Below are 25,681 nucleotides of genomic sequence, written 5' to 3' on the forward strand. Positions count from 1 at the left end.
GTCAGGACGGGCCAGCCTACACGGTTGCTTGCTGGGGTTGCTCTCTTCACACTCTCTCGCACAAAACAACTGTGGCCACATCTCTAACATCCCGGCGGATCACGTCCGCTTGGGAAAGGGGTGGATGCTTAGTGTAGATGCGGTGGCCGTCGCCGACGGCGAAAACCCACTGTCGGCACGTCCGGGGTCCCCGCCGTTCTCTCTCACAAAGCCGGTGAGGTTGCCTTCGTCCCTTGCTCACTGCCGCGACGTCGGCAATTGCCGCCTCCCGCCGCCCTCCTCAAGGTTGTGCTACGTCCCTCAGGTACAACTCCCTTTACAGCCGGCTTGCACCACTGCTCCAGCTGCCCACATCACTCCCTGTGGATATTTCTCTACTTCTTTGCCCCGCACATACCTCTACTGGCTTCTACGTACTGTATTTGTGATGAGTTTATGTCTCATAAACTAGTCCCAGTAATCTTATTCTAATCACGCTTCTTCAATTTCTTTGCCACAGGGATGCTCATCTCGATTTTGGTGAAACTGCACAAAATGATCCGATGGTCAAAAGGTTGCAAACTTCATTTATTAGGAAGCTCGAACGTTGCCAGCAAATTGAAGCCTGGTCAGGGTTCATGGTTCAAGGGCTAGGGACTGCATGGATCGTTTTTTTCTTTAGCTGCCTCTGTTCCAAAATAAGTGTCAACTTTAGTAGTAGTACAACTTTGTACTAAAGTTTGTACAAAGTTGAGACACTTATTTTGGAACGGAGGGAGTACATATTTGCTATGATCTATCAATCATTGAGATGCAATAGCATGCATGTTAGTCTCCTTTGTATTTGATGAAATGTTGCAACGGGCAACCTTGGACGCAAGATACATGTAACAGAAGCTGGAAGCTTCATAGCATTGTACAAATTTATCTCGCTGATAAATTACAGTACGTACTATACTAGTACTTCCTCTATTCCTAAATATAAGTCTTTGTAGAGATTTCACCATGAACCACATGCGGATGTATATAGATGCATTTTAAGTGTAGATTCATTCATTTTGTTCCGTATGTAGTGGAATCTCTACAAAGACTTATCTACTAGTAATAGCTAGCCCCCACTACTAGGAATTCTCTATCCTCTCCTTGAGCCACATCATCAAAATTGATGTAGCCGTTAGATGAAGTAAATCAGTCCATAATAGCCGTCTGATCTAGACGTTGAGAGGCTCCGCACTAAGCCACATGCAAGCATGCAGAAATACCGTGGCACATGCATGTGAGTGGGTTTTAAATCACATCAACATGTCTGCATGCAAGCATGCACCGGTAGCATGCATGTAAGTGAGCTTTTAAGTCCCATTAACATGTCAAAAAGAAAAATATAATCCCATTATGCAGTAGGAGTTGGCTGATCTTTTTTCCTTACGTGGGATGATCTAAATGATGATGGGAGTTTATTTAGTTTGGCTACCACATTTGTCATGCGATTATAGAGTTTTTTTTAGTTCTATGAAATCGATAATTTTGCGCAGAGAGATATACCGCTGTTTCGTGGCAACGCGCGGGGACTCATCTAGTAATATTTAGGAACGGAGGGAGTACTATGTAAAGAGTTAGGTGTCGCACGGTGATAGTGTGAGGTGGGCCATGTAATCACTGAGCCTGCGTGTTTTCACTGCTCTTGCACGCCTCCGCTGTAAGAATGGAGAAAATTGTAATCTAGTAGTAGTACCTCCTTTCGCCGAAAGCGTGGGACATCCAGAAGTCCTACCACCTCAGTAATAAAGACCAATGAGCCGTCAAATCACATAGACCCAGGAGTAAGTTGGACGGACGAAGCAACCATCACTCTTGCGCCAGTGAGAGGTCGCGTCCACTCTGCCCGAGCATGAATGCGGCACCGATTCTTTGGAGCGGCGCTGACCGCTTCGGGCGGGAAGCGCGCGCGGGCGATGGAGGGGCTTTGGGTGGGCCAGGCTGGTCAGGAGCGGGCGTGGCAGCTGTCCGCATGTCCCTACCGGACACGCCCGGAAACGAGAGGATGCACTGACTCTCGCGGCTAAAATCGTACACTACACAACATCTCTCTGTAGGAGTAGGTCGATCTGTCGCTCTCTCTAACACACACATGCTGTTAAACACATACACACACACACACACACACACACGCACGCACCTTGGTCCCGTTGCACCTTCTAACGTGACTTATTACACCTAGACGGAGGGAGTAGTTAGTATACGAGATACGGTGGCACACTGACTTAAGTCGAATACAAGTGCCCAAAATTTATGTGCATGTTATAATAAGGATTCACTTAAAATAGTACGTGAGCGAACAGATGGATCAATTGGACAGTGTTCCCGAGCAGTAGCGAGATGTGTGAGATAAGATAGACCGCTGGCGCTTTTAATTTTTCTTATTAATTTGTTTGTTTCACCCTCTGACTGGTGGGACCCAACGTACTACGTGGAGAGAGGTAAGGTGACTAAGGCTGCATTATTTTTGCACCACTGTGGATAGTCTTACCACCAAAGCCACATGACACGATTAATGATTGAAATCCCAATGACTCCCACACACACAAAAAAACACGGCATGCTTGTCACACGAATGCAGGAATGTATAAAAGGTTATTTCCCTCTCGTTGAACATAACAGGAGGGTTGTGTAGCTGGTTAGCCTGTTCGCTCATGAAACTTGAGGTCTCGGGTACGATAACTACACTTGAGCATAATTTGTGCCAGGAGGATTCTTTGACTGGTCAAAATGTTTTCTAGGGTTTGCACGCTTCACACTCTCTCTCCAGTATATATATACACGCTGGAGCCTCAGCGCTTGTAGTTGCTCTCTTCACACTCTCTCGCCCTCTCCCGCTGGAGCCTCAGCGCTTGTAGTTGCTCTCTTCACACTCTCTCGCCCTCTCCCGCTGGAGCCTCAGCGCTTGTAGTTGCTCTCTTCACACTCTCTCGGCCTCTCCAGATCTAAACAAGACTTCGTTGGCCTCTCTCTCCCCTCACTGCTGCTCAAAGAGCCGACAGGATCCGTTTGCCGTGAAGGGAAGGAGGCTTAACGTTTTCGCCGTCGGCGAGGGACTACCGGCGCAGCTGTTCACTTTCCACCCAGCGGCGGTGCGGGATGGCCTCCAACCCCTTCTTCTTCGCCGTCGTCCCGTCGCCCACCGAACCACGCCCCAAGAACCTTAAGGTATAATTTACTTACTCCACATGCATTGCTCTAGCTGCATGCATACCATGAATCTAGGACGTGGTTCAAAGAGGAAAGGAGTGGGGGAAAGTAGTGGGAAAAGTTGTATATAGCATGAATCTAGGACGTGGTTCAAAGAGGAAATGAAGGGGGAAAGTTGTATAGCATGAATCTAGGACGTGGTTCAAAGAGAAAAGGAATGGGGGAAAGTAGTGGGGAAAGTTAAATCACATAAATCTAGGACGTGGTTCAAAGAGGAAAGGAAGGGGCAAAAGTACTAGTTCAAAAAGGAAAGGAAGGGACAAGGGTGTAGAGTTTGAGCAGGACTAGATTTGCTGCGCTCACATAGGGAAAGGTGTCTAAAGATAACAAAATTGGGACCAACACGAATATGCTCCTTGGTTGTTTGTTCTTTGTTGCAACAGACTGTGCATGACAACAGTACATCGGTAGATGCACATGGTGCTGGTGCGTCCACTGTCCCGTGCAACTCATTAGCTGTTGTTAATCTAAGGCCCTGTTGCAGGGGCAACTGTTGGAAAAAGTCCCAAAAAGACTCCCTCGGGGTCTTCTTTCTTTAGTCCCAAATGCCCACTTTTAGTCCCTAAAAGTCCCTCCTGTTTGGTTTAGATGGGACTAACACGGAGTTTTTTAGTCCCTACTCCAAAATGTCCCTGTAAACAAACACCCTCTAATAATGCCGCTGGAAAATTGATGCAATGCCACAGTTAAAAGCAAATTACATGTTTAACGAATTTTATTGTTAATATAATCTCTATGTTAATATTAATCAATGCCACCGTTTGAGAAATGCTACTGTCTTGCTTTCTTTCCCATTTAGATAAGGTAGATGCTTCTTTTTGTTGGCTTCTGTGTCATCCACCGTTATTGACCACTAATTGTTTCCTTTGCACCTCTGTGTAAACAGGGTTATCTACTTCACCTCGTTGCCATTGTGACCTTTTGTTGCACTGCACAAAACACTTTTTTTAAGAGTGTTTTGTGCAGTTCAACCAAAATGTCACACCGACAACGTTGCTTGATTGCTTGATCTTAGTGGAACTGCACAAGAGGAGATCTTACTTCCTATCCGTTAAGGCGAATTTGGTTCAGATCTTCTTCTTGTGAGTTGTTTGAATTCCGCATCATGAGAGGTCAGTACTAGCCTTCTTTCACATGATTCTGCAGTGTGCTTTCATATGTTGTGCTACTTGTACGATAATGTTGCTTGATTTTAGTGAACTGCACAAATGGAGACAAGACTTCCAATCTATATGTGCACCGTAATATCCCATTGAGGTAAGATAAGGATATTTCACAAGGAGCAGTTGAAGGATGGTTACATTACTCCCCACAAGACCAAACTAACTTCAGGTCAGAAGGACTGACAAATCTCCATTTTTTTGCTGTGATGCGCGAGTACAATGTTTTTCTAGGATTCTTTCTCGTGAGTTCCATTTTTCTAAAAGTGTGCTCTACATGGACCATGTATGTGCCTGTTGAAACTGTCAATTCATAGTACAGTTTGCTTTATACTAATCACTTTTTTGTATTTGTGCAAACAGGGGTGCTCAGCTTGATTTCAATGGGAACTGCACAAAATATTCATGAATACATCGAATCATTCATTTCCACCACAAGAAAGGAGGTGCCGATAAGTTCAAGGCATTGCAACATATAAGGGCGAAGTCATACAAGCTACACGCGAATTTGGTTGATTTTGGTGGAACTGCACAAAAAGAACAGCTGGTTTATTTAGCACGAGGTGCCATGTCAATGTCCGAACTGATGGCAAACCCTGCCCATTCCACAATCGTAGGCATTTGATATTTTGGAATGGGACAACCTTGTCAAATTTTGCTCATTGATTTTAGTAAGACATGCGTTTGATATTTTCGAATGGGACGCCCTTTGCTGTCAGCAGCGTCGATCAATTTTTTCTTTATTCTTTAGTTGTGAAGTAAATATTGCCTGTGACATGTGAGTAGCTGAGATGCATAATCATCGATTGTTTTGAATGTTCTCTATGAATTGCCAGGCCTGTGTGTTTGATTGCAATGTACAGAAACGCTAAAAAGCTGCTCAAAGTCTTTGTACTCCTTCTGTTCCTTTTTACTTCGCACATTGTGAAAGTGCATACTTTTTTGTATAAGATTGGTCAAAGTAGAGATACTTTGACTGCAGACAAAACTTGTATGCAGACTAGAAAGGACCGGAGGGAGTACATGTGAAACTGCTGCAAACGAGGTGATCACCCTGGGAATAATGCTAGTACGCACTGTTTTGCATGTTCATCCAATGCCAGTGATACAGGAATTCGAACTAATCGAAATAAATTCATTCATACACGGTCGGATTTCATATAAACATGCCGGATTTCATTACATTTCATACATTCTTCAACTAAAGAGGGGTGCGCCGGAGGTATAATTAATTAACCGAAGCTACCCACCTGTGTCCCGCTGAGCCGAACAGAAGCTTCAGTAACTTAACTGCAGGTGCAGTTGCATAACTGACATGTGGCCTGTTGCGCCCACGTGTCAGTCAGCCAGCTGCACCAGCAGTTAAGTAGAAGCAGCGTTCTTCTCCAGCGCAGCTCTCCGACTCCACGTTGCCGCCAAGAAGCTAACCGGCCGTCAATGGTCAAACCGCCTAGCTTGGCTTCAACCGGAGGGTAGCAGCGGTGGCCTTACTTGGACCCGAGCAGCGGCGACCTACCGTGTTCTACTCTTCCTCATTTTCTGTGTGGCGCGGCCTCGTTGGCAGCGGGGCGGGGCCTCGGCGGAGCCGGCGATGTCCTCTGTCTTGTTGCCGGCGGGCGGCGCCTCAGCGGAGCGGTGGAAATCCTCCCCCACGTTGCCGGCAGGGTGGGGCCTCGGCTGAGCCGGCGATGTCCTCTGCCTCGTTGTTGGCGGGGCGGGGCCTCGGCGGAGCCGGCGGTGTCCTCTGCCTCGTTGTTGACGCTGCGGGGCCTCGGCGGAGCAGGGCCTCGTCGACGCCAGCGGAGCGGGGACTCGTCGGAGCCGGCATTGTCCTCTGCCTTGTACTCGGTCTCGCCAAACAGCGCCTCGCCCGCTTCATCGCCCTCTTTGCTAGCCTCTTTGTAGGCGGCCGCAGCCTCCGCCACCCACATGCGGTACCGCCAGTGCTCGAGGCGGCCCTTGCGGGCGGAGCGGTACGAGTCGAGCAGCGCCTCCTGCTCCGCCCGCTCCGCGGCGATCTGCTCCTCCGCCTGCAGGTGCTCCTGGAGGAGATGGTGGTTGTAGGTGGCGTCGGCCTGCGCCTCCCGGAACTTCTCCTCACGCATCTGCCTCACTCTGTCCATATATTGGGCACGGGCCTCGCCGATGGTCATGGTGCAATGCACCGGCGAGGATGGCACGGAGGAGGGGGTTGGCGCCAGATCGTCGACTACCATGTGTTGGAATTTTCTAATGGGCTTTTGGCCCAAAGCCCAACTAAAATTCTGAAATTCTCTTGGCCCATTCATGCACACATGTGAGTGGAGTGAGTGATGCTAAAGTTTAGTCCCACCTCATAAGTTGAGAGAGAGCTGCACCTCTTTATAAGGTGAGCTCTTCTACCACTTGTATGAGCATGAGAAGAGGAGACCTACACGCGCGCTCCTCCTCCTCGCTCGCCTCGCCACGCCACGCCTCGTCACGACGCGTCGCGGGTTGCGGGATTGAGCCGAGCCGAGGACAGAGCTATGCACGTTGTCTATATTTTTGCTGTTCGGGAAAAATTAATGAGTCATTAATAATAATTAACGGACGCGTTAATTACTGAACCGTTTCCGATTCTTTTGGATCGTGACGACTCGGACGTGGGGTTTACTCCCATGACCTACCCGGCCCGCACTATATAGTCTGGCAGACGTCTACCCTAGCCGTTGCCGCTTCGTATGGTTTCTCACCACTGTTCCAGATCATTGCGCCGCCAAGCAAGTTTTCTCCATCCCTCCTTCCGGCGTGCACCGGGAGAAGGGACAGCAGGCTTCTAGAAGCCTGCCTCTCGTGATCCTGTACGGGAGAGGGGCGATCAGATTTTTGGGGAGCGCACTCGCGCGACTGCTGGCAGCGACGACTTCGCGAACGACGACTTCTTCCCCGACCTCGGCAACCTCATCCTCGACGACATGGGCGACAACGTCAACGCCGGCGGTGCTGCTCCCGCTGCACCGTATGTGATTCTATCCTTCCTGTTCGAGATCGTGGTAGAATTCATGCTTCTAGTATGTGCCCTAGATGTGATCTGTTCATCTACTATGGTAGTTCGCATGATTAGTTTAATCTCTACTATTTCTGTCATGATCCATTTCCTATTTATTCAGATTTAATCTCGTAGTAATTTGCTCATATTTCCAACAATCCAAAAACCTGATCATACGCAATTTACTCCGAGTGGTTTTGCTGCGCATCTGAAGCCGCTTGCCTTTAAGGGGGCGCAATATAAGAGGTGGCGCATGAGAGCAGTCTACTGGTTTCAGACCATGGGCTGCTATGACACCACCAAGGGGAAGCCTGAGGGTGATCTTAATCCAGCACAGCTGGAAGCTTTTGAGAAGATCGATACTCTCTTTAAAGGCGCTCTTCTGAGTGTTCTTGATGATTCCATTGTGGATTCGTATATGTCGTTTGACAACGGCAAGGACATGTGGGCTGCGCTCGAGGCCAAGTTTGATGCCTCGGACGCCGGCAGCAAGTTGTACGTCATGGAGCAATTCTATGACTACAAGATGACTGATGAGCGCTCTGTTGTACAGCAGGCTCATGAGATACAGTCGCTCGCAAAAGAACTTGAGTACTTCAAGTGTGTGTTGCCGGAGGCATCATTGCCAAGCTTCCACCTTCGTGGAACAATTTTGCTACTTCCCTGAAACACAAGAGACAAGAGTTTTTCGTTGCGGATCTCATTGGTACTCTTGATGTTGAAGAGAAGGCGAGAGCAAAGGACACACGTGCTCGAGTTGCTGAGGGAGCTTCTAATGCCCACATGGTACAGAAGAAGAACTTCCCGCCCAACAAGTTCAAAAATAACAAGAACAAAACTCAAGGCAAAGGCAAGTTTGATACAAAGAACAAGCCGTCACATTCTACCAACTTCAAGAAGAATTCTCATAAGAAGGGGAAGGGACTTTGCCATGTCTGCGGTGATCCTAATCACTGGGCTCCGAAGTGTCCTAACCGCTTTGAGGAGCGCGAACATGAGAAGAGCGGCAAGTGCGCTAATGTTGTCATCGGTGATACTGATATGAAGGATTCTGGGTCACAGGGACTTCTCCCGTGCTGATGGGGAACGGGTCACATGCCATCGTTCGAGGTGTTGGTACGGTTGATCTGAAGTTTACTTCGGGGAAGACCGTGCGTCTGAAGAACGTTCATCATGTGCCGTCCATCAATAAAAATCTCGTTAGCGGTTCCCGTTTATGTCGAGATGGTTTTAAGTTGGTTTTGGAATCCAATAAAGTTGTAATTTCTAAGTGTGGACAATTTGTTGGAAAAGGCTATGAGTGCGGAGGCTTGTTCCGCCTATCCTTGTCAGATATTTGCACTAAAGTTATTAATAATGTTTGCCACAATAATGAGTCTGATATTTGGCATTCACGTCTTTGTCATATTAACTTTGGTTGCATGATGCGGCTAGCCAATATGAATTTAATTCCGAAAATCTCTACTGTCAAAGGCTCCAAGTGCCAAGTATGTGTGCATGCTAAGCAACCTCGCAAGTCCCATAAGACTGCTGATGCAAGAGACTTGGCGCCACTAGAGCTTATACATTCTGATCTTTGTGAGATGAATGGCGTGTTGACAAAAGGTGGAAAGAGATACTTCATGACGTTGATTGATGACTCCACTAGATATTGTTATGTGTATCTTCTGAAATCAAAAGACGAGGCTTTAACTTTCTTCAAAAACTATAAAGCTGAGGCAGAGAACCAACTTGATCAAAAAATTAAAACAGCTTAGGTCCGATCGTGGTGGAGAGTATTTTTTCAATGAATTTGATATGTTTTATGTGGAACATGGTATAATCCATGAGAGGACGCCTCCCTACTCACCTCAGTCAAATGGGATAGCCTAAAGAAAGAACCAAACTCTAACTGATATGGTTAACACCATGTTAGATACATCAGGTATCTCCAAGGAATGGTGGGGGGAGGCGCTAAAGACTGCATGTCATGTCCTAAACCGAGTTCCCACAAAGCATAAGACCATGACTCCATTTGAGGAATGGGAAAGGAAAATATTGAAACTCTCTTACCTACGCACTTGGGGTTGTTTGGCGAAAGTCAATATACCAATTCCCAAGAAGGGCAAGCTTGTACCAAAAACTGTGGATTGTGTTCTTCTGGGCTATGCTTTTCATAGCATTGGCTATAGATTTTTGATAATAAAATCTGAGGTATCCGACATGCATGTTGGTACGATTATGGAGTCGAATGATGCAACTTTCTTTAAGGACATATTTCCTATGAAGGATATGTCGAGTTCATCAAATCAGGAGATACCTACTCCATCTAGTGAGGAATTCACTGTAATTCCTGAACCCACCATTGCGATGGAACATGTTGAGAATCCTGTTGAGGGTGACAATGGAACTCCTGTGAGGAGTAAGAGACAGAGGACGCCAAAGTCCTTTGGTGATGATTTCATTGTGTACCTCGTGGATGACACACCCAGGACTATTTCAGAAGCCTATGCATCTCCTGATGCTGACTACTGGAAGGAAGTTGTACGTAGCGAGATGGATTCCATCTTAGCTAACGAAACCTGGGAGATCACTGACCGTCCTTATGGGTGCAAACCTGTAGGATGTAAGTGGGTGTTCAAGAAGAAGCTTAGACCTGATGGTACGATTGCAAATTACAAGGCACGGCTTGTGGCTAAGGGTTATACCCAGAAAGAAGGTGAAGACTTCTTTAATACTTACTCACCCGTGACTAGACTGACCACAATTCGGGTGCTACTATCACTAGCTGCCTCACATGGTCTTCTCGTTCATTAAATGGACGTTAAGACGGCTTTCCTCAATGGAGAGTTGAAGGAGGAAATTTATATGGATCAGCCAGATGGTTTTGTAGTACCTGGTCAGGAAGGAAAAGTGTGCAAGTTATTAAAATCTTTATATGGCCTTAAACAAGCTCCTAAGGAGTGGCATGAGAAGTTCGAAAGAACATTAACTGCTGCCGGCTTTGTAGTAAACGATGGTGACAAGTGTGTGTACTATCGCCATGGTGGGGGCGAAGGAGTTATTCTTTGTCTGTATGTCGACGACATACTGATCTTTGGAACCAAACTTGATTTAATCAAGGAGGTTAAGGATTTCTTATCTCGTTGCTTTGAGATGAAGGATCTAGGAGTAGCTGATGTTATCTTAAACATCAAGCTGTTGAGAGATGAGAATGGTGGGATCACACTGCTTCCATCTCACTATGTGGAAAAGATCTTGAGTCGTTTTAGGTATAGCGACAGCACGCCTTCTCCAACTCCATATGATGCTGGTGTGTTGCTTCGAAAGAATTGACGGATTGCTAGAGATCAACTGAGGTATTCTCAGATTATTGGCTAGTTTATATATTTGGCGAGTGCCACGAGGCCTGACATCTCTTTTGCTGTGAGCAAGCTGAGTCGGTTTGTGTCAAAACCGGGAGATGATCATTGGCATGCGCTTGAGAGAGTTATGCGCTATTTGAAAGGCACCGCGAGCTATGGGATTCACTACACCGGGTATCCAAGGGTACTGGAGGGTTATAGTGACTCAAACTGGATATCTGATGCTGATGAGATTAAGGCCACAAGTGGTTATGTTTTTACACTTGGTGGTGGCGGTGTTTCCTGGAAGTCTTGCAAGCAGACCATCTTAACGAGGTCAACTATGAAAGCAGAACTCACAGCATTAGACACTGCCACTGTTGAAGCAGAGTGGCTTCATGAGCTCTTGATGGACTTACCTATGGTTGAAAAACCAATACCCCCTATCCTGATGAACTGTGATAATCAAACTGTGATCGTCAGGATAAACAGTTCTAAGGACAATATGAAGTCCTCAAGGCATGTGAAGAGGAGACTAAAATCTGTCAGAAAATTGAGGAACTCCGGAGTTATTACATTGGATTATATCCAAACAACGAAAAACTTGGCAGATCCCCTTCACAAAGGGTTTATCACATAGTGTGATAGATAATGCATCGATGGAGATGGGTTTGAGACCCACCGAATGAGTTGTCCATAGTGGTAACCGACTCTATGTGATCGGAGATCCCGTGAAGTAGAAGTGGGAGACAAGCTGTTGGTCAGCTGAGAGGAGAGTATCCCTATTTTAATTATCCCACTCTGTGAAGATGCAATACTCTCTGATCTGCATGGCAGGTTGATATTTATCTTAATGTGTTCCAAGTAGCTTATGTGAGTAAGCAGAGATGTTATCCTGCAGAGCATCTCCTGAGGAACACACCTATATGAATTTGACTGTTAACGTCGCAGTCTGTGAGAATTGGGTGTTCTCTAATAAATTCATGAAAGGCCCTGGAGTATGATGTATACGCTCCACCCGCGGGGAAGCCTTGCGGCAGCCCAGTATCGGTCAAGAATTTGTGGGAAACTAGTTTCGTGGAAAACTTGTAGTTCAAGGCATAGTCCACTATTCAAGTTATGATCTAGTGTAGCATAAAACTCTAAGTGGAAGTTCAACTTCACAGTCTCCACTAAGCACCGGTATGTAAACAATGTTTTGGAACTAAATGATGAGATGTGCCAATGAGACTTTGTGGGGGATTGTTGAAATTTTGCTAGTAGGCCTTTGACCCAAAGCCTAACTAAAATTCAGAAATTCTCTTGGCCCATTCATGCACACATGTGAGTGGAGTGAGTGATTAGTCCCACCCCGGAAGTTGAGAGAGAGTTGCACCTCTTTATAAGGTGAGCTCTTCTACCACTTGTATGAGCATGAGAAGAGGAGACCTACACGCACGCTCCTCCTCATCGCTCGCCTCGCCTCGCCCAGCCGCGCCGCGCCGCGGGGTTGAGCCGAGCCGAGGACAGAGCTATGCACGTTGTCTATATTTTTGCTGCTCGAAAAAAATTAATGAGTCATTAATTAATAATTAACGGATGCGTTAATTACTTTTGTTGGATCGTGACGACTCGGGCGTGGGGTTTACTCCCACGAACTACCCGGCCTGCACTATATAGTCAGGCAGACGTCTACCATAGCCGCCGCCGCTTCGTATGGTTTCTCACCATCGTTCCAGATCATTGCGCCGCCAAGCAAGTCTTCTCCATCCCTCCTTTCGGCGTGCACCGGGAGAAGGGACAGCGTCCGCCGAGCAAGGTTGTAGATATTCAATAATGCTCATTGGCAGAGAGGAGCTTGAGATGTGATACTGCGTCGTTGTACAGTGTTCTATTGATGTCATCATCAAAACTGCGGTGCCACAATTTGACATGTGGTACAGAACGAGAAGATTGGCCGTAAGGACAATGATGTGCAAGTAGGGGTGCAGGGCGGCGTCCCGCCAAGGCCCGCCAATGTGCTAAGCTAGCACAAATTGTACTGGTGTACTGGAATTAATCAAAGCTATAAATAAAAAATTCCATTTTGTATATCAAGTGGGCCGGGTTCGGGCGTCGCTCTGCACCCCTGTGTGCAAGCATGTGCCATTAACGCATGTATAACTGAAAAGTTTGGTAAAAAATATTGATTTGATCACGTATGAACATTTATTTTTATAACCCTAAAATACATTAAACACAAAAGGCTATGGAAAGAAAATCACTTGTCTCTCACATTCGGGTACTTATAAACGGAGGTGAGTTTTCACAATCAAGTTCTTTTTCTCAATATAGATGCACGGATCGGATCATGAGCACTTTTCCTCCCTAATGGAGGATGGTTCTTCGGATCAACGATGATGTCTACCGGTAAGTGCTAGCTTTTGTACCTGTCGAATGCGCCACTCCACCTCGAATGCAACGGAGGGGTGGTAGTATTTATTTCCCAAATGTCTACGTGTTTAACTTGCACCCTGTAGCTCCTCTCCCTGAATATAACAAGTTCCATGGTGGCAAAGTTATGTGGTTGCATCTCGCTACATGTATTTCATGTGTGAAAGTTCCGGTTGTCGTGTCATAATACCGAAGCACCTTATCAAGCGCGGAGGGGCCTTGTGGGGCCACCCGCATCCACACGACGATCCTCCGGTCATCCAACACCGCTAGTGGCTTCCCAAAGTCCTCATGGGGCCGGCCCCATCCACACGCTGCTGGTAAATGGAGTTCATGGTATGGCATGACTATCCTTTGTCGCATACACCATAGAGGCAGGTCAGGATCCACAAGAAACCACAACTCGACATAGCCAAGGCAGTCGTCGTGGCACGCCACTAGTTGGCCTTCTAGCGTGGCTGGGATGAAATCGTGCCGCCACACGGGACCTCGGATGGCACCCGGCTTCCACATCTCGTGTCCAAGGTCAAACGCCAAGATCCAGCCATGGTGCTTGTTGTCCTCCAGCTGTGCACATTCTCCATAGGTCACCAAGAAGTAGGTGACCCCCTCGACGACAACAACCTCACTGCTGTAAGTCGATGACGACAATGGCAATTTCACACTAAGCAGTGGGCTCTCCGCCTCTCTCCAGTCTTAATGGGTTTCTCTAGTCTCGCTCTCGCCTCCTATAATAAAAAAAAACTCTGATATTGTCGGAGTTCTGTTTGTATCCTACCACGAAGCCCTGTTTGAACATAACAATCAAACTCGATGCACGTGTGACTATATTTGTGTTTGTAGCTGTCACTTTTAGATGTGTTTTCATTGGATTAGTTGCCTCGTCCGTGCCGTCCATGGACACGTAGCACGGCATTGCATAAACACGACCTTTTCTTTTAAGCAATTTATCTAACTCTGGGGATTCTTGCCCCAGTTAGTATTCGTGAAAGAATATGTTTTGCTATTATTGCAGGATTTCAAATATTGCATCAGGACCCATTCAAAAAATTCACGAAGTCTAATTTTATTTCTGTTTTGCTAAAGCACATTTAGATGCACCCGAAAAAACACATTTGGATGTGTAGGGCACATCTAAGTCCTATGTCATTGATCTTATGCGGGTTTTTTCTTTTTCTTTTTCTTTATCTTTGATTTGAGTCACGTAGATGAGCAATAAGTAGACTAGGCGCACCCATCTTATTTTTGACATTTACAAACTCAAAATGTTCTAGTGGTTTCCATACCTGAAAGACTTGCAAAGAAAGATACCAACAATAACTTCAAAGAGAAGTGAAGTTCCCAATGTACATATGTAAAATTCATAAATAGGTGTGCATTTCAATTATAAGTTGTTGAAACTAGTAAAATTATAGTTTTGACTTCTTTAATGCGGTAACATCACTTTTCCATTTTTTTAGTATTTTGATTTGAATACCATAATGCCAATTTTTACAATATTTAGTGAATTTCACAATTTTAAGCTCAAAATACCAAAATAAAAAAAAGAATCATTGAAACTTAATTTTACTTATCATCAAAGCTGGAATAATGTTTCCAAATCACTACCGGCAGTGAAAAAACATATCGGTTTATTGGTGAAAACGAGTTCAGGAAGTGATAGTTCCTTGTGGAAGACTACATCATATAGTGTGACATCGATGCCATCATAAAATCTGTGGCAGAAAACGATGGCATGTTGGAGAACAAGTATGATCGGTTTAGCCTACTGCAGATGTAAGGATGGTAGACGCATCACCGTGACCGAGGCTAGGTGAGAAGAACTATATTCCATTTTCAGGGAGCCGCCATCATCTCGCCTTCCTAAGTAGAACACAAACTTTACAAAACACAAAGAAACGTCTAAAAACAGAGCACTCCCGCCCGTAAGGGCCGGGATCCAACATGGCCCCATGGCCCTAAGGCCACCGAAGACGTGGCGTACCAGCAGCGGCGCTGACGGGAGGAGAGGAACCCTAAGCTTTTTTGGGGAGAGGAGGCGGCGGTTGCATGAAGATTGAAACTTAACGTGCCATAATTTATAGTTGTAAAATGCAAATATGTAATTAAATTTATATATAACTTAGACTTTCTAAGATCACTTTTTTCCTAGTGTTTTACAATTCAAATAAAGACAAGTATTTTCAAGAGTACTCAAGGAATTTCATAATATTTGACTCAAAGTCACCAACCATGCAACCTTTCAGATTCAAAGTCCTCAATACTTATTGTTTATCATGAATTTTTTGATATGACACTAACTTAAATTAATTAAGCATCAGGTTGTTAATACCATTGATTTTAAAATCTATCAAAATTGTATTATTCAATAAGAGAAAACACATATGCACACAGAGTGGAGTTCAGGATGTGTTACTTCCTCATCGTATGGTGTGACGCCATATGACATGCGGTAGAATATGAGAAGATTAGCAAAGAACGTTAATGTTTTTTTAAAGGAGGAACACCCCGGCCTCTGCATCAAAGCAATGCATACAACCATTTTATTACATGGATCAATCCGAAGCCATCTTCTTGCCAACTACTGTTGCTACACCTACAATATTGATGACGTGCCCTAACCGCATATCAAGACACCACATCTATTCAAGGAGAACCAACGGGTTTAGTTAGACCCTCTGCACGCACCACATGCGCACGCTCTAGGATCAGCTCTTGCCATATTCCGTCATCCCACCTTCAGGAGTGATCAGTGTATCCACCTCGTAGGGCCATACTATCGTCGACGTCACCGTGACGCTAGCCAACACCACCATCCTGCACGTATCGATCCACACATGCCCGTCCTTGAAACTCCGCTGCACCATGATGCCAGGATCCGCCTTCGGCCTTGTGGTAGATGTAACATCGCTCTTCCTCTTGTGCCATCCAGTCAGCACTTGCTCCAAACTGATACCCCCAGGAGGGAGAATGACACCGAAGTCGTTGTCATTGTACGATATGTTAGACCAAGAGCTAGGGTTTCCCCCGGAACATCCCGATCGAGTTGACGTGACCTACAATGACGATGCCTGGAGGAGGAAACGATGTCGGAGACGCCACTATCGTCTGCCAAGACCGCAAGCATGCGTGATTTTCATCGGAAGCCTCATCGTCCTGATGTTGCGATTGGCTGGAATCGCGCAGAGCAACGCCATGAAGACGTATGCCGCTGCGGATACTCCGACAGAGATCCTCCATCCCCTCACGAGACCCCTCATCGTGCCGCCGGCCAGCCGCGTGATGAACCGACGACGGATCTGGGTGGGATCCAAATCGACAGTCGTCGCCATGCCCACCATCACCAGAGAACCAGCAGGTTCCCGGCTAGCATAGGGGCTAGCACCGGCGTCGCGCGACCAGGGACACCGCCCTAGCTACTGAACACACGCTCCCCAATGGCACCGCCCCAACCGCTCGATGAAGATCGTCGCTACATCCATCCCCCCGGCCCATTGGCGTCGGGCCCGCCGCCACTGCGGCCTACGCCGACGACAGCGGCAGAAGGGAGGGCCGCCGTGAGGATCCACTGCTGGTGGCACTAGGTTTCCCCCCCAGCGGCGCCCTGGGGAGGCGTCGCGAGGGGGTCGCGAGGCTTTCGTGGCGAGATGGTGAGTGTTCAGTCTGAAAGCCTCCACGAGATGGCCCAGAGAACAATGATGTGCAAGCGCACGCCGCAATTAATGTCTTTATAATTCTAAACTAGAGCATGATGCACGCCTTTCCACGCCGTTCTTCATTCATGTGTTAAGTATTTTTTTTAATTTATATGTGGTTTATTACCACTGGCTGACTTGATGTGTATAATTATCACTTACTTATCTTACACATTATTGCCAATCATGTTAAAACATCTCCACAATAGCGAGAATAGTATATTTATGGTAATACCCTCAGTATCATTGAGGTAACAACAGGGCTAATCGTTAACAACAGGGCCCGTTCTATATCATTCATGTTGTGTTATCTTTTTTTGTTGTTGGGAATATTCATGTTGTGTTGTCGATGGAAAGAGAAAGTATATATACTTTACAGACCAGCCAGCAGCTAGAAAAAGGTAAAAATCATAGTAGCGGTACAGGTGTACATATGTACACGGCCAGAAGTGAACAGCTCATTTACTCCCATTCAGCTCGAAATACCGAGGAGAACATCTGCTTCGACTACATGATCAATCCATGTCACCTGCAACGATCATGCGATCATATCAACTTCTTTGACTAGTAATGAATCCCTAAACCCTTCTGCTGATGTTATTTTAGTGATCTAGATGCAATCTGTTAATGACATCCTAGTGATGCAATAATTCTAACAATACGTGCCTTGCATGAGCACAGCTTTTTTTTAAATAAATTACCTAACCGTGGAGAATTTTGTTATGCAAAAACTGTGGGGATTCTTGTCCTAGTTAGTATTGGTGTAAGAATATGTTTTGTTGATTTAAAAGAGAGACAATATGTTTTGTTATTTATTATTATTACCAGATTTAAAATATTGCATCAGGATCCATTCAAAAAACGTATGAACATTTACGATCAAACTCAAATTTTATTTCATGATGACATTTGCAAACTCAAAATTTGGTTGTGGTTCGAATACCCCAAGGGCATCTCCAACGATGAAAAGGAAACCGCATGCAAAAATCCCGACTGACACGTCCGGACCATTTTTGCCATCCAACACGGATCCTCAAACGTCCACGGACGCATGCGGGTGTCCGAATTTCATATCCAAAGCAAATACGTCGCCGATTTGGGGGCGTCCATACCACAGCCCGCAGGGCAGCGGACGCTAGCACTTCCGAGCGAGTATTTTGATTTGAATACCCTAAAGACAAATTTCTTCAATGATATTTAATGAATTTAATAAATTTAGTCTCAAAATACCGAAAGAAGAAAAAAAAGAAATTAGATTGTTGAAACTCAATTTTACTTATCTTGAATGCTACAATAATCTTTTCAACTCACTACCAACAGTCAAATACACATTGGTTTATTGGCGAAGAAAAGCTCGGAAAGTGATAGTTCCTTGTGAAAGACTGCTTCATCATATGGTGTGACATCGATGCCATCATCAAAGTAAAAATGTGGCAGGTGGGAGTCCAAGAATGACAGGATTGGCCAGCGAGCACCGGCGCAAGTCTAGGACTTGAATCCGATGGTTTGGTTCCATCACAAGGTACCTAAACATCTAAGCTATTCTTAGTTCATGATATCAAGGTATATGACACAAAGTGTGGGCCTACTACTGACCCATCCAGTTTGGTACAAAAGCACCACGTGTGTGGTGGCGGCAACCTAATCATATAAGTTGAACTGTTGGAAGACAAGTGCACATCTGCTGCCTCCCGTTTCTGACAATCTTTACTCAAGTAAACCAGCATCCTTAAGAACAGTCTCAAAATTCTCCTCGCTCTCCCAGCTGGGGACCTCCTGTACTTTATGCTGGAAGTAGTTCTCGATCTTTGTCATCAAAATGTCATCAGTTTCACCGCATAGCAGGTTGAACACAGCTCCTGTCACGAGCATCGATTCAATTAGGAATATAGCCCACAAAATAAGCATTGTAATTGGACAACATGGTAGCTGATAATATGGCACGAATAATACTCGTCATTAGACATATTCTATGTTTTTAGTGTACAAAACCTATAAGTGTTCAAGTAAGTTGTGTGAACAATCCAAGAAAATCAGTTTACAATCCAAACAAACATATAACATCCATAATCGACAAGCAATGGTCACACAAGTTCTATCATATCATCATAAAGAAGCTCAGAATTCTTGCCAAATCTTATTCACAACATTACCAATCTAATTCTGGTGAGAAGTTCAAGCTCAGGCTAGAACATCATTAGGTTTACTAAAGGTAGCATGTTTTCTTATTACTCAGGTTCAGTCTGCCTTCATCCCCAAGCCATTTGCATTTGTCACGATGTGGAGTGTGGACCATCATTATGCTTATAACGGCTGCATGTGGTACTCATTACAATTTACTTGATGCAATTCTAGAATAGAATACAGTAATCATCTCCCTCTATTTGTTTTGCAAAGTATGCCATACATAAATAAATTTACCTTTTCGGCCAAAGCGCCCAGCTCTGCCAATTCTGTGCAGGTACACCTCATAATCAGGCTCATCTCTAGAATTATACTTGATTGGCATGTCGTAGTTTATGACCAGATTGACCTTTCGATGGAATAATGTTAGAATTAGAAATTCAACCTGTGTGTAAAATTGGTATGAGCTGATATGACACACATGCATAGTACCTGTGATTGGTCAAAACCTCGGGCAAGAAGATCAGTTGATATAAGAACCTTGGTGTACCCATCTTTGAATTCCTGTATTACCTTTTCCCTCTCTGCGTGGTCGAGGGATCCTTGAATTGAGGAACACACATAGTCCTCTTTTGTCAAAGCATTATGAAGATTCTTAGTACTTATCTTTGTTCTCACAAATATGATAACCTGTCCAACCTTCTGACCAAACTCAAAGATCTTGTCCCTTATGACCTCTATTTTGGCTATCTCATCGGGGACTCGGACTTTATATTGCTTTACTTTGTCCAAAGTAAGATCTTCCTTCTTCACAAATATCTGGTTTCCCTTCTTAATGACCTTTGTAATAAAATCCTTCACTTTCTCGTTGAAGGTTGCAGAAAACAGAAGCAGCTGGCATAAAAGAATTCAAATAAGTAAAAAAAGGCACCATATAAAAAGAGAAACAAACACATCGAACCAAGAATTTTGATTAGCACTAAAAATATTCATAATGTTTTCACAAAAGGCACCATATAAAAAAAGGCTAGTTTGAATAGCACATCCATGGAATTACGCCAACAGTTACAAGCATCACAAAGGATTATCTGCACCATATATGGATGAATGTAAAGTTGAAGACAATAACACCCAGTGGACGGCTGTTAAGATGATAACCCTTAAGAAGTAGCGTGGCTCAACTACTAAGTATATACATGATAGGAGTTCCCAATATGCAATTAGCCAGTTACATAGATAATGCCATAGTACATGATTTCTTTTTGTAAGTCCTAATTAAACTAGCAACAACAATGATGCCCATGGATGAATATGCATTGTTCCAAAAACTAAGAATAATATGTGTTGCTCCAAACATAAAGAAAAAATGAATATCACAGTTGGAAAAGCTGGTAAAATTGAATACAACCCATTGCATCACCAAATGACCCATTTACATGATAATCCCTTTACCTATCATTAGCAACCGGTAGAAGTTCAACAAGCAGCACATGAGCACGTACATAAACAGGTTGTTTCCCTTAAGAACCCCCAAATATAAAGATTAAAAGAGTTCTCTGGAACACATGATTGCCATAACAAGTGTCACTCGATTTTGAACTATTCCAATGTGCAAGCTGTTGTATGTGATCTACTGTCAAAGTCAAAAGCAGTCGATTGACTAAAAAGAATTACCTGGCAGTCACCGGCACTGCTCTGTATATCCCTCATGATCCTTTTAGAATCACTCATAAAGTTCTCCTGCAAGAAGCATTCACCAGCACAAGAAAGCATACTCATTAAATCTAGTAGAAGATACTTTACATGAGCTAAAGCCACTATGTCGGAAGTTCATCGGCAGACATGATATGGAATTTTGGTGCGGCAAATTTTGGTTCCACCTATATGTATATTTCTACTCTTGGAAACTCGTAATCTATGGTCTGCAAGAAACGTCTTGAACTGTATACGTACCTCAGCAAGCATATGGTCTGCCTCGTCGAACACAAGAATCTTGATGTCCCTTGTGGCAAGCTTCTTATTGGTTATCCACTTAATGAGAGTCCCAGAAGTGCCAATCACCACCTGATCAGTCACCGGTGCCATCTTGGAGATGGGCATGTAATCCTTGAGAGCCGGCGAGATGGCGGAGGCACAGGTAATGCCGGTAAACTTGCTCATCCTCATGAGCACGGATTTATTCTGCAAAGACCAACGGATCAGATTCATCAAATTACAAGTGAGAAATCGCAGTCAGAGGAGTATTCAGTAACTAGCTAGATGAGAGAGGGACCTGCTGCGCAAGCTCCCTGGTAGGGCAGATGCAGATGGCTTGGGGAATCCTGCGGCTGGGGTCGACGCGGCTGAGCATGCCGAGGACAAAGCAGGTGGTCTTGCCGGAGCCGTTGTGCGCCTGCGCGACGAGGTTCTTGTAGGGTGGCGTGAGGATCATGGGAAGCGTGACGGCCTGGATCTTGCTGGGGCGGCTGAACCCCATCTCGTCGTGCAGACCCTTGAGCAGCTCCGGCGTGAGCTTCAGGTCCTCGAAGGTCGTCGCGGATTCGTACACGGTGCCGCCGGACGCCACCTGGGGAGCAACAGCAAATCACCAAATCAGCCAACCGACATCGAGACTGGTATGGCTAGCGAGGGCAAAGCATAGCAGAAGCGCCTACGGCTTGGATTTGGGAGTCGTCGTCGTAGTCATCCAGCAGAGGCGGTCCGTCGCCGCCGCCGCCGTCCTCCGGCGCCAATAGCGAGAGCGCCTCCATCTTCTTCTGGTTCTCGTCCACCGCCGTCTCGATGGCCTTCGGATCGTCGACGTCGGCCGGGGACTTCTTCTCCAACTCGGCCATTGGAAAGAGACCAAGAAAAATCGATAGCGTTTCCGGTTGCGATTGCGACCTCGAGCGAAAACTCGGCAATCTTTGTTTGATGGTGTTCGTTGCCAATGTAATAGTAATATATATGCCGAGAGTTTGTGCGAAACGTTTTGAACATGTTTGGCGGCGTGCACGTGTACGACAAGGAGTCGTCCAAACAAGCTATAGCCTTTTCACTTTCGGATTGGAATCCAACCAAGATATATCCGACACCGTCTTCGTCACTATCTTAGGAAAGTTTATCAAGCAAGTGTTGATTCACGTCGTGAAGGTGCTATAGCGAGTACGAGAGATTTTTTTTCTTCTAAAAATTGATCACATGTCATGCATGCGAACGTCGAGGATTAACACTGTGTTAGGGCGCGAACCAACCTGTGGTTGGATGGTTAGAGGGACAGTCGTATACCCAGCCCATCAGGGTTCAAGTCCTGGTGCTGGATTTATTTCAGGATTTCTTACGATGCGCTTTCAGTGGGAGGAGACGTTCCTGTCGACGACGAGGCGCCTACAGTAACTTCGTAAATCTCAAGATGATATGCCGGCTCAGTCTCTCAAAGGAGCTCATAGGCCGGGTAGGGTGTTTGTGTGTGCGCGTATGTATGAGCGCTTGCATCTGTACTGTGTTAAAAAAACACTGTGTTAGGGTAACTCCAACACGCCGACGCATTTGGTCCGCGCGTATCCGTTTGGATCGGAGCGGACCAAAACGCTTTCCCAACAGGGCGGCACAAACCCAAATCGTGTCCGGCTCGTGTCCTTGTGGACACATTAGGCCTAAATTTGTGTCTGATTTGCATCCACACGGATAGAAGACGGACGCGCTGCGCGTCTGCTCGATGTCCACCTCGGGCCCGCCTGTGGGCCGTCCAACCACCACTACAGTCATAGTCAATGCCTACCTACCATCGAGGGCCTGCTTGGCAGTGAGTGGAAGCGTCTGGAGTCATGGAGACATACGGGTGGGAAGGCATCGTGCGGGAGTGGGTCGGTGATACGTCTACGACGTATATATAATTTATGCATCAAGGAGCATGAACAAAATAGTTTGTGTGGCTTTTGGTTGTGGTTGGTCTTTGCGCAGTTGGTTGTAGTTGGTATTTCCGCGGTTGCAGATAGTTGAAAAAGAAACCTTTTGGTCTCTTCAAATGGTCCACTTTTACTTACATTTTATGTTTCATATAGTTCGTTCTACTTGTAGGCCGTTGGTCCCAAAATTAACAACACTTCATCATATTATCTTAATTAATTACATACAACAGCATGCAATGAATAGCTAAGTAAGAGCATCTTCAATAGATGATGTAGATGCAAAAATGGCTAACTTTTGCATCTTCGAGGCCCTAAAACCCCTCTTCAACAGATGATGTAGATGCAAAAAAAAAATTACGTCTCCAGGAGAAATACAACACCTCGCGGTGCAAATTTGCATCTCCACCTACGGGAGATGTAAAAACGGCGGTCGCGCGCCAACCGCCCAACTGCCTTAATTTGGCTTCCGCGCGACCGCCGCCCGCCGCCACCATGGCCAACGACGATGACCCCGCCGCTGGTCTGACCCACCTCGCCGCAGCCGCCGTCGGCGCGACCACGGTCCCCAATTTGGCCTCCGCCTCCATGCCGCCGCCCCGGATTTGCCCCACCTTGGCCGGTTACCGTTGCGCCTGAGCTGCCTGCAAAGAAGCAGCGGGCCACCAAGCCACACGGTGGAGGCGTGAAGCGGTAGATTGCGCGGGGGCGTAGCCCGGCGGCAAACCAACCTCGCCTGGCCAAAATTTCAAAGCCGGATGCGACTGCTGCAGGCGATTGGCTGTCGCCGGTGGCCGTGGCTTCCTCCTTCGGCCAAAGAGGCCCAATCCACCTCCGCCGGCGCCCCTACGCCGTTCCACCTCCTCTCTCCGTCTCTAATTGCCGCTGCTCCGCCACCCGGTTCACGCTGCCGCCGCACCGATTCGCCACCCCCGCCGCCCCTTGGACGCTCCTCCGCCGCCGCCCCGCCTCCCCGAATCGCGCCTCGCCGCCGCCATCCCCACTGCCGCCGCCCCGATTCGGCCGCCGCCCACTAGCTTTACATCTCCATTTTGCATCACATATTGGAGTTGCACTTTTACATCTCTGTTTTGCATCATTTGTTGGAGTTGGCCCTTGTTTGGAGATGCAAAAGGCACTTTCTGAAGATGTAAAATTTTAAATCCCCTGTTTTACATCTCAAAAATTGCATCTTCTATTGAAGATGCTCTAACTACTACGAACATCAGTCAAAACATTACTAAGAAACAGCCAGCCCTAAAATACCTTTCGAATAGTTCTCTTAACTTTTGGTCAGTAGTTGCTTTCTGCGCCAATGAGCGCAACAGGTCATCTAGTATAATAAAAAGAGAAATTTTACAGTACATTATGCTACTGCTTTTAGGGTGTATTATTAATCTAATCCAACGGTAGACGTAAAGGGCATTTTTAGTCAACTAAATTTCCTTTCAATCAGCGTTTTCCTCCCCTGCAGTCACCACGCACCGGACGAGTTTCTGTTCATATTCTCCTCGCCCTTGCCGTTCGCCGCCACCGTCACTCGTCCCAGTACAGCAACGGACGTACCAGCGCCCATGCCCCTCGCCTCCCGCTGCGCTGCTCCTCATCACAGCCATGAGCTAGGTTAGGTAACTAGCACCTACCTGCAGCTAGCCCGGCCATGCTCATGAGCTGGTTCATGCTTTCATGGCCAGTTGTGCTTCAATTTTAGAAACACGAAATCCGAAGAAATCGTACCCCAGCTAGCGGAGTGCCCCAGTCACTCGCATGAGCTAGCCCATGCCTCCTTGGTCGGCTGTGCTTCAGTTTTTGGGACAGTGAGGCCGAGCCAATCCAGCCATCTTTTCTTCTGCGTGAGAGCAGGGCGACGCAACTTGCAGGCCGGGCAGTTAGCTGGGAAGGTTGGTGATCCATGTACCAGGGCGCTCATACTTGTGCAGGCTCACCTCCTCAGCGATTTTGTTGCAGTGGCCAACGCGGGAGTCGTACAAACCTCGAAAATGCCTCTGTCTTCTTGACCTGCTGTCCTCTTGCCGGCCAACTCTGCTAGGCTGCTCGCCACGAACCTTCTCTTGAATTTGCTGGTCACCAGAACGGTGAGAGGCACCAATCCTGTCCATCTTCCCCGCATAATCGCGCTGGTTCCCATCTCGATGAAATTAGACTCTTCCGATTGTGCCCTTTTTGAAGCAAATGCTACACACCAAGTGCAGTAGTATAGATTAATATTAACCTTTAGATCAGCAAAAATGGATGGCCAACATTTATCTGATGTACCGTAAAAGGTCTCTAATAAACATGGCTCTGTGCATCCTTGGATGGAGAGGCCTTGGGTTCCAACCTCATTAAAGAAACCAAAATGAGTAAAAATCTTAAGGTAACTCCTAGTCACAAGAAAATTATATGAGACTAAAATTTGTAAATCACCATTTACGAATATTGGGATCATTAACGAATCATCTTAAAAACAAATATACACCCGTAAGCCATCTAAAGATCTAGTAGTATAAATGTATAATAGTAAATCTGCGCATGTAGTCAAGATGCAAGAGTAGCAAATTTTATGCACCCAATTTTATTCCCTGGAATTGCAATTTGGAACAAAATTATTTTTCAATTTTCAAGTGGTTTTGTCTTCATCTGCTAATTAAAGAACAATATCTTCCAAAAATAGAGAACTAGGAATTCGCATACACTTATATTACATGAAAATGTCATAGAAAACAATCAGCCGCAAAAAAAAACATGGAAAACAAAACCACCGTGTCTCTTGCCGTGCGGACGCTAACCCAGACACCGTTCAAATTACACAAGTTTCTTATTGCTGGATGCACGTATTAGATCT

At 45.9% G+C, this 25,681-nt stretch overlaps 1 protein-coding gene and 1 long non-coding RNA gene across 2 annotated transcripts; one reads left to right on the top strand and one right to left on the bottom strand.

Moving 5' to 3' along the window:
* Positions 1-18,038: 18,038 nt before the first annotated feature.
* On the bottom strand, positions 18,039-21,944 carry LOC109786032 (DEAD-box ATP-dependent RNA helicase 38-like). The gene is made up of 7 exons (XM_020344608.4): positions 21,604-21,944; positions 21,222-21,515; positions 20,903-21,130; positions 20,624-20,689; positions 19,442-19,843; positions 19,247-19,358; positions 18,039-18,684 (listed from the first exon to the last, which is right to left on the bottom strand). The coding sequence occupies exons 1-7, from the start codon at positions 21,781-21,783 to the stop codon at positions 18,533-18,535; spliced, it is 1,434 nt and encodes a 477-aa protein (XP_020200197.2). The 5' UTR covers positions 21,784-21,944; the 3' UTR covers positions 18,039-18,532.
* LOC141022204 (uncharacterized) lies at positions 18,066-19,605 on the top strand. The gene is made up of 2 exons (XR_012183448.1): positions 18,066-18,347; positions 19,062-19,605. It is a non-coding gene; the product is annotated as an uncharacterized lncRNA (long non-coding RNA).
* Positions 21,945-25,681: the final 3,737 nt, after the last annotated feature.

Source organism: Aegilops tauschii, chromosome 5 (assembly GCF_002575655.3).
Source record: "Aegilops tauschii subsp. strangulata cultivar AL8/78 chromosome 5, Aet v6.0, whole genome shotgun sequence".
Taxonomy (NCBI): domain Eukaryota; kingdom Viridiplantae; phylum Streptophyta; class Magnoliopsida; order Poales; family Poaceae; genus Aegilops; species Aegilops tauschii.

What these genes read in the sequence shown, in the direction of transcription:
- LOC109786032 (XM_020344608.4), bottom strand. Translation starts at nt 21,783, where the DNA reads ATGGCCGAGTTGGAGAAGAAGTCCCCGGCCGACGTCGACGATCCGAAG. An exon ending in GCAGTGCCGGTGACTGCCAG is followed by an intron (nt 19,844 to 20,623) that starts GTAATTCTTTTT and finishes CTTTTATGCCAG; the next exon opens with CTGCTTCTGTTTTCTGCAAC. An exon ending in GAGGTTTTGACCAATCACAG is followed by an intron (nt 19,359 to 19,441) that starts GTACTATGCATG and finishes TTCCATCGAAAG; the next exon opens with GTCAATCTGGTCATAAACTA.